The sequence below is a fragment of the Atta colombica genome, unplaced genomic scaffold (genome assembly GCF_001594045.1).
Source record: "Atta colombica isolate Treedump-2 unplaced genomic scaffold, Acol1.0 scaffold126, whole genome shotgun sequence".
NCBI classification, from domain to species: domain Eukaryota; kingdom Metazoa; phylum Arthropoda; class Insecta; order Hymenoptera; family Formicidae; genus Atta; species Atta colombica.
In genome coordinates, this window is record NW_017259213.1 from 2,220,693 (window position 1) to 2,230,762 (window position 10,070).

A 10,070-nucleotide genomic window follows, 5' to 3' on the forward strand; every position below is an offset into this window, starting at 1 on the left:
TATATGAAAATGCAGTACTAAAAAATTGACGAAAAATTCTGAAAAAATTCTTAGAGCTCTATGAGAAGAAAATAAACAATTTTTCTGTTGCTTTTTCTATAAAGTTAATCGTATTTGAATAAAAAATTATTAAAAACCAATATTCGGTGATTTTAGAAATTAATATCTTGTTATTGGGAAAATTACAAAATGGTAGAGGATTTTTCGATCAGTTCAGTCCGCTCTACCCCTATGCGAGAATTTCATCGTTACTTATCAAACATCCTGTATATACTCGTGAATTATCTATTCTAGTTATCTGTTTTAATGCAAATACACATAAATTATATATTTACATTAGATCTTTCTAATAATGGTTTTATAAATATAATTTAGGTTTTTTAAATATAATTTCTCAAAATATCTCTCTTGAAAATTATCAAGGTTTATAAAATGATAGCTAGAAATTCGCGTTTCTTATTGTTCTATATTAATTCACTATTTATTCTCACACATTCTCCACAAAGCTTCGCATCTACCTAAGTCCTCGTTCTATTAATTAATAATTACATAATGACGTATTATTAATCGACATCAATTGCATTATCATTTCTGGCTGGGTATTAAGGTATGATTGTCAAAAAATTAATTGTTTATTAAAAGACATTTATATTTTATATCAAAATGTGCTAGAATAAAATACAAAATATCTCGTAAATCAATGATTTTTAAGATTTTTCAATATCTCTACCTTTTACATATAGTATAATTAGAAAAAATATTATACAAAGAAATAATATAATTCCACTTAAAAAATTGCCATAACTTTCAACTGATAATGAAAAATCTATTTGGTCTTTATTTATTTGTGCTTCGATAAATCATTTAACATTTGTCTAAACAAATTTTTTGTAGAAGGACATAAGAAGTGGTCATGTGGCCGGTGGCAGATGATGCATTCTTTCCTGCCGAATTGCTAGCTGGATTCGCGTACTTGCTTGTATTAGCTGCAGTGCTGGCACAATATGGTAATATGCAAAAAGTATGGTGTGCCGCCGGCTTTAGAGACAACCTGTGAATATATATACAAATGTAACATATATTATGCATATAAAATATATACATACAATGTATACATGTTGCATATAAAATATTTGTATGTTTCTTTCTATTTATATAACGTCTAATATGTAAATTTTATAAATTCTTAGATAATTTATAATCAATAAACGAAATTCAATCTTCTACACTTTGCCCCCTTTTTTAAGGAAAAGCATATAAGGGAGATTATTGAAAGAAATTTATTTAAAAAAGTCGTAAAGATTAACTTAAAAAGAATTAATATACACTTCACTTCGATATTTCAGGTAAATTTAATACGATTCAAGGAAAGTATCAATCATTAAAAGCAAATGTAATACCTTACGGAAATTTCCTTAATGGAATTCTTAATGAAAAAATCAGCGATAGATAATATTTATTAGATGATTATTTAACTATGAACTATTTCCTAAATAGCAATTAAGATATTCTGTTAAATAATTAAACAGTCGTTTGTTAAGAATAAGTTTATTATTTAAATTAATTAAATGAAAATTCTTATAAGTATATGCTGTTCTTAAAAGAAATTATTTTTTAATGTAATTTATAACAAAAAATAATTTATTAAATTATAATCCATTTTTTATATTAAACTTTTATATTAAACTTATATAACATAACAGAGATAAATAATTTTGAAGTTTTTCGATTGAATATTTGCATTAACAAGTAACTTGTACGGATCCAGAATGTATAGAAAAAAATCTTTTCTCAAACGATCTGCGACACATCGATGATTAAGAATTTCATTTCTAAAAATTTGACTACTTAATTCAGTTAATTATTAAAATGGAATAATTTATCGCGTCAATATTTATATGAAATTTTTAGGAAACTGAATAATTAGGCAAAATATTCTCATTGTATGTAATTTTATATAGCCATTTTTTTGCTAATAAGTAGTTTGAGAAAATATATTTTAATATCATGGAATAAAAAAGATTACGTTTTTACAGTATATGTATTTAACTCATAAGAAAGTTGAAGATCTATAATTAAACCAGGAATAGAAAATAAACTTGTAATACCGTTACCTGTACTTTTCCTATAATAACAATTTGATAATGATTTTACAATTTTTTATGATGGTAATGACAACATCAGAATTGGATAAGTCGTATGTAAACTCATTACTAATAAGTTGCGTGACCACATAAAATAATGATGACATAAATACTTTTATACATGTGTGAAGTAATAAGTTAATTTATCAGAAACGCATAATGGTAACAAGTTATTCTTCAAAAGTAACTTTCTTTAGCATTATCATTATCTGTCATGAAAAAGAAATTGTAAAGTAAATACATCAAGGTGCTCCTTGTCCTGACGAAGTGAACTGCAAGGTTCACGAAACGATGACATGCCAAGAATGGATCACGGAAAAATCCCACGAAACGCATAATCTTTATATAGCAAGGAAGTCTCAAGAATATTATTAAATACAAAATTACTATAAAAAATAACAGTAATGCGAGATCTATCAATAAGAGTCGCAGACGGTCATAGAGTCTTAAGTCATAGGAAATTGACCAACACAGTCAAATATGAGAAGAATAATCGATTGGTCAATTTTCTAGACCCTACAACCTTCTCCGATTCCTATAATAGAATGGGCCACTTAATGTGTTCTTCCTATCCTTGGTTAAAATAATATGAAATATTTATATCGCACTGGAAAATATTGTTGTGCGTACTTTTAAATATATTTTTACGTAAAGAATGCGTAACCCTGTGTATATGAGTCATTTAAAATCTTACATAAAATTTATTTATTAGGCGAAGATTAGATAATATTAACTCAGTATAAAATAATAAATTTGGAGCCCAAAGTATTGTATCGTAATGAGACAAATACGAAAGAAAAGGGAAGGCATGCTGCAATCTTAGGTGCGAAAATAAATGTGCAAATAACAAAATTCAGTTGTGAATATAATATATAATATAAGGGGCCATCCATATATTACGTAAGCATAATTAGGAAAGGGAGAGTAATACGAATGCTTACATGAGGAGGAGAGGGGAAGAAGGAATCGTACATATCCCTATATGAAACATTTTTATTTGCTGCTGAAAAAACGATGAATATTATTTGCAAAAAAGTTTTGAATCTGTTCATGATGCAGTGACATAGATATATTATACAGTTATATTGTTGAATGGGAAATTACAACTTACATGTAACATGATGTTTGCTAAGAAGGTTGTTTTAATCTATTGTATTAAACCAATTTAATGTAATGCAAAAAGTGCAATTCAGCATTAAGGAAAAAAATTATACAGTAATATAAAAGAAAATATTAATTTTGCCAACAACATATTGTATTTATATATTTATTGTCTCACAATATATTTTAGATTAAAAATATACTTAATTTGCTGACATTATTAATAATAGTTCGTTTTGGCACAATTTTTTCAATGAAATCGTATGATTCGTTTAATAATGTTGAAAAAAACGTATTATTGCGTTGCAATTAGTTTTAATATGACAAAAAAGTCAAGTCAAAACTGTCAATGACATCAGCAAATTAGACTTTTTTTGCATGGCATGAAAAATCTTACGTAATTAAAAGTAGTGGGGGGCCTTCAAAAATTCTTACACTTATTTACATGAAAGAAAGAGGGGATTAAAAATGGCCATAAATTTGCTTATGTAATATATGGACGGCTCCTAAGAATAATCTAATAAAAATCATGTATGATATGTATGCTAATGTGTTTCAACGGTGGTCTTCAATGAGTTAATTAGGGGAAATATACTTTCCCCCAGTGATCTTCGAAGATTACGGTTTCATGCATCGAAATATGACGAAATTCGCGAAAATGAATAGGCTATACCGCCGATGTAATATTAAATGATTGTGATTAGGTAGAAAAAACTGCGTCTCAATAATTAATTTTCAAGTTGATAAGGAAAGTAGCTAATGCCTATCATTGTGTCTTTAATCATATTGCCTTACTTTAAATAAATAATGTGCAATTAAAACTGAAAGATTTACTTTCCCATTACAAAATACATATGTTGCAATATGTGTGCCTATATAGGGTATTCTAATTGCCAAATATTTCATGTGCTGATATAGAGAGAACCAAATTGAGTTAAAAAGTCCATTTTGCAATTTTCGCAATAGTTAATAATATATTAATTACTAAAAATCGCTGAATATTGGTTTTCAATAATTTTTTACTTAAGTAAAATTAATATAATAATATTAATTGATTTATTCTATTCGAGCCTTATTTAATTTAATTGTTAAATAAATTAATTAATTAACAATATTAATTTAAATATAATATATTTCCATTTTTTGTTTTCTAGTTTTATAAATCAGAACTGATTAGGAAGTTACAATAAGAAGTTTCAGAACTGCAATTCTGCGTGATTATTAATTACATTTAATTGGATTTTAGATCCCAATTTAAGATGTTGTGATATTTCTCATTATATTTTTTCTTATCTTTGATTTATTATTCCGCTTCTTTTAAATCTCTCTCTGTATAGTTACATTGCTGTCTGATTGATGAACGTGAGCTTTCCATTTGAAATTGCACAAATATTATCAAATATGTCACCACTGTGCCAATTAGCTGAGAAAGATAATCAAAATTATTAATTTAAAAAATTTAATTTATTAAATTACTTACATGATATTTTTAATATTCTTACCGAATGAAGAAAAGTATTATCGAGCATAAAATATCCGTTAGCTGTAAACTGTATTTTGCGATGTAGCAATTGAAACGAAAATTTCTTGAGCTGTAACATATTTATGATAAATGTCGTTACGATGAATACCGTTTCTGAAAAAGTTTTAATTTTGTTTTTTACCTCTGCTTTTATCTCTTTCCCGATTGCACAATTTAAAAGATCATGCACTATATTACCCGTTTTCTTCATCTACAATAAATTTGTAATATTTCGTAATATTTGGGAAATATTTCGTTAAAATATTTGGGATTTTATTTACTGATAAAAATATTTTGTTTCCTCGATTAAAACAATCTGATTAAAATGCGATTAAAATCTTATTATATTGATTATTCTACCTCGATTAAAATCCTCGTAATTTTACTGGTGAGGAGATAGATGGGATAAATCAGAAATATTATCCAGATGATGACACCAATATTATAAGAATAATTTAAGATATCATCAGTCAACAGAAACGAGAAAAAAAAGTAACCAGAATATATGAGTGTCAGAAAGAAAAAAACAATGCCGAATAGTAGTGGTAGTGAATAGAAACTCGACACATCCTCAGTGATTTTACAGAGATGGCAATGCACATTTCGCAATTGCAACAGTTGATGAATGGTCGAATTGTTGACTATGATATGTGTTCGATAGAGAGATTGCAGTTGAAGATCAGATGTATTGATTCTGATGAGACTTTGTATCGCTCGATTCACATCAGCGAAATCTGTCTGAATGATCGTCACCAATAGGAAGTACTGTATGAATAGCCAACCCACGTGAAATGTTGGCAAAACGTCTGTCAGCCATGAGACTGGACCCGTATGGAAGACCAGGATCTCAGTGAACAGGAGAAGTATCAGCAGGTTAATCTTCAAGACGCAAACGATCATTATAGTGTAGAAGATACGCTGTCGTTGTAGCGGATAATATAGATCATATATACGATCTATTTCGTCCTCGACGGTGATCAATTGATTGGCGATCCGCACCAAGGACTTCTGGTTGATGCAGTAGCTAATCAAAGTCACGCAAATCACCAGGGTACCAAGTACAGTTTGCAGAATCTTGATGCCTACAGTCAAATTCTTCTCAGCGTAATCATCATTAATTCTGTATGGTATAGACATATAGTTCGAAGCTATCATTAAGCTACTCAGTACAACATTGTAAACGATTCCTAATTTGGAATATTGAAATGTGTATAACGTTCTCTTTTTGTATATGACGATTCGGTGGACGAATGTAGCGAGACCGATAAGCTTGAAGAACACTATCAATATTCTGAACGTCCAAAATAAATCTTGATGTAGTTCTGATTTTATTTTGTTCTCTTTCTGTTCACTATTTTTTTCTGCAATAGAATTCTCTTTATTTATATTTCTAAAGGAATTTGAGATTTTATTGACGTCCATGAAAGTTGAATTCTTAATCGAAGACATTTTTGCAATGACTATCTTCTTTCATAATTTTTTAATTCTAGTTAATGTTTACTTCTTTTCATTAAGTCTTGTCAATTTATCCATATTACCTTCTGTTTCGTAATTTATAAGTATTTCCTTTAGGAAATTTTCAGTTCAATCTTCTTAATATTTTTTTTTTCAAAACATTTGCATATAAAGATTTTTTTAATTTGTATACTTTAAATATACTTTTTTTACTAAAATGTTTCACGCATAAACCATTTATAAATAAATAATTTAAGAGGCGTCCATTTTATTTTATCGATCTATCCAATTGCTTTGTATCCAAATTAATTACGATCGTTTGAACATCATATACAACTAATTACAAATCCAAATATTCACATGTATTTTGATACCTTAGCGCCGAGACACTATCAGTGCCTCCAGATTGACGTTGTGCTATATACTTCTCTACAAAGTAGCACTGAGCATATAGCGATGCTTCTACGAACCTGTCTCGTAAGCATTTGCAAAACATTATTAAATATTAAATTTATAGAAGTTATAAACGCGTGATAAGGAACACGAAGTCGATAATTTAACTCTGTTTTAGTCGATATGGATCCTGATGAAAATAGCCGATTGTATTATACGATATTATTGTTAGAATGATATTCACTGAAATATTTATCATCTATATATGTATATATATGACATGATATATATACACAATAATTCGTTATTTTTCCAACTGTAATGCCAGTTAATTATAGCGCGAATATACTCGAAATAATAATTCTGCATAATTGCATAGTATAGTCATCAATGTCAATATTATATAGTCACCAATGTCAATATTATTATCATCATTTGGAGTTCTTATGAATTGTATATAAACATTTTAGCATTAAATTAACTTCTTAACAAACTTCTTTTAAAATAATGAGTGCATACATTTTATGCACGGTTCACAATTACATGAAATATTTCTTTACGTAAAAAAGAACTTTATATTACTTCCAGTTTATTCATCTAAAGTTTATTCATCTTATCTGTATAAACATATAGACTTAAAACTTTCAAATATAATTTATAATGTTAATCTATGTAAGCTTTTGATAATATTAAATATTTCTAAACATACGTAAAAATTATATTTTGAATCAGACGGATATTCTTGCAACAATTTTCAATTTAAAGCTGATTAGTTTTTGTCTATTACATTATTAAACTTTTTATCACATTATTAATACTTTTTTTCATACTTATTTTCGTGATTTATGTAGAAATATTTTTTTTGGATATTCATATTTTAATTATAGAATATAATAATTAATTTTTTTTTGGAAGATATAATAATTTTACAAAAGTTTTCTTCTAGCCTATCCATAAAAATTACAGTAGTAAAGCAAAATATATTTAAGTTCAGGTTATATGTGGGTCGTTTGATAAGTTTGGTAAATTTCCATGAAATGGCGCTACAATTCATTTGATGACGCGACATCTCGAAAGATCCACTCTTCGAACCCCTTCAGGCCAAATTTCAGCCAGAAAGGACGCATAGTTCACGTTTGGTTGTCATTTGAAGCGAGATTGGCGCGCAAAAAAGTCTCTTCCATCAAGACAACGCGCCGTCCCACAAGTCGACCGTTGCAATGACAAAACTACGAATTGGGCTATGAATTGATTCCTCATCCACCCTATTCTCCGGATTTGGCCCCGTGTGACTTCTTTCTGTTCCCAAACTTAAAAACTTGGCTCGGTGGGAAGAAATTCTCGTCAAATGAAGAAGTCATTTGTCGCCGTCAATGAGTATTTTGCAGACTTTGAGACAGCCTACTTCAAATGACTACACTGTACAATACTATACAAAAAAACAATCAACTTTACAAAAAAAAACATCAAATGGCAAAAATTGTTTATTTTCTTTTCAAGTTCTTTCTTTCAAGAATTTTTCCGAATTTTGTAGTACCATACTTTATCATGTTAAAGAGGGTATTAGGAAGGACGCTTAGATTCTCAGGTACCCGCACAGAGATGAATACTCCGAGTCGAACGCACTTCGGAATATGGGTCAACGTCCTACTGAGACGCTATAACATCTGTTTGCGACGAGCAATGCAATACTCGTTTTTATCTACAAAGAATCCGCATTTAGATTTGTACTTGCTAAAACTAATTGTGTTTAAACAGGATTTTCTCTATGGTTTGTAATCTTGTTATAAATTTTAATATAATTGCATTTACCTAAAAAAAAAAATCGATTGCCTACAGTATCGTTTGCCTATAATATCGTTTGCCTATATCACTTTTGCGTACAGTTCGATTGCTTATATTTATTATTGCGTACAGCTTGATTGCCTACAAATACTTTTGCGCACAATAAAAATTTTAGAAACGAAGTTACATCTTTAAAAAACATTTATGAAGTTGTAATTAATATTTAAAAAGAAGGAAAGGATAAAAAAAAGAATTATTTAACCAGGCGCAGTATTTCTAAGAAAAGAAACAAGATACGAATGACTCATCGTGAATACCCTAAGAGTAAAATTATATTATAATAAAAAAATAATATTGTTTGTAATCTGCATTATAAACATATATTTAACTTGTGAGATATGATACAAAAAAAATTTTATTTTAAGAAATTAAATATATTGTAAAGATTATATCATATAATCTTTTTTCCACAAGAATATTTATTAACATAGAATCTCACGTGATCTCGTGTCACTATATATTATAGAAAGTTAATTTATGTATACGTGTGAACTGTGAATGAAAAAAAGCCGTTGTGATCGCGTGATTTAGATAGCCAATCAGATCGTTAATATTTCATTTCTGTTTTCTAGAGCTACAGTTACAACTAAACTTTTAAGTAGTTAGAAAGAAAATAACGATAAAAGAAACTAGTAAAATCGTTATCGTTATTTCAAAAGTGCGTTACCATGAATGTTACTTACAAGAAAAGTTTCATAACTATCTGAAAACGATTTGATTCTCCATGAAATATATTGTAAAACACAAAAATCTAAGAGACATATATTCTTTTATACGTGCGCTAACTCATGTTTAAAGAGTGAAACATCTCTTTGAAAAAAAACGATATTTTTCATTCGAAACGAATATCAGAAGTTTAAAAGATAGAAAAAATTATTTAAATAAAAGTTGTACGGTTTTATTCAACCATAAATGTGATGATTCAATAAAATCAAAATGTTATAGTAACTGAACTTGAAAACAAATAGACAATCGTTAAACTGTAATGAAATTGTTCCTCAGTCAATTTAATTAAAGAACTGGAACATAATTTAAAATTGACATAATTATTTTCAACAAAAATATGATTATACATTTGTAGAATTTGACTTTTTAATATAGATTTTAATATTATCTTTTAATATTATCTTTAATAATATACTAATATTTCGTATAAAATATAAAAGCAATAAAGTTAAGATATATTCTATCATAATGTCAAATTTTGTTTATAACAACGATGGTCCTATAATATTGATTAAAATTTTCGAGTAAAAAAAGATAAAAATCAACATCAAAAAGTTATCATGTAATTTTTTAAATAATTAAGTTCGCGTAAGTCTGCGTCTTTTTGACGCAGTCTGGGAAAGAAAAAAGTATCCAAAAAAGAAAACTCGTTGCTGACCGACGAGACAATGTGACTGACAACAGTGACCGAAGAGAAAGAAGATGATAGTGGGATCTCAAGATGACACACGTAAATGATATTCTAAATTCGACTACTATCCTATCTCTAAAAAACCGACAATTCATATGGCAAGACACAGCGAGAATACCATTATCCGGCATAAATCTCTCTCTCTCTCTCTCTCTCTCTCTCTCTCTCTCTCTCTCTCTCTCTCTCTCTCTCT

At 28.2% G+C, this 10,070-nt stretch overlaps 2 protein-coding genes across 2 annotated transcripts; both read right to left on the reverse strand.

Annotated features, from left to right (window-relative positions):
• Positions 1-4,548: 4,548 nt before the first annotated feature.
• Positions 4,549-4,978, reverse strand: LOC108694916 (putative gustatory receptor 28b). Its single transcript, XM_018204610.1, has 3 exons — positions 4,910-4,978; positions 4,748-4,837; positions 4,549-4,668 (listed from the first exon to the last, which is right to left on the reverse strand). The coding sequence occupies exons 1-3, from the start codon at positions 4,976-4,978 to the stop codon at positions 4,549-4,551; spliced, it is 279 nt and encodes a 92-aa protein (XP_018060099.1).
• Positions 4,979-5,118: 140 nt separating this feature from the next.
• On the reverse strand, positions 5,119-5,904 carry LOC108694918. The gene has a single exon (XM_018204612.1). The coding sequence runs from the start codon at positions 5,902-5,904 to the stop codon at positions 5,119-5,121; it is 786 nt and encodes a 261-aa protein (XP_018060101.1).
• Between the last annotated feature and the right edge of the window lie 4,166 nt (positions 5,905-10,070).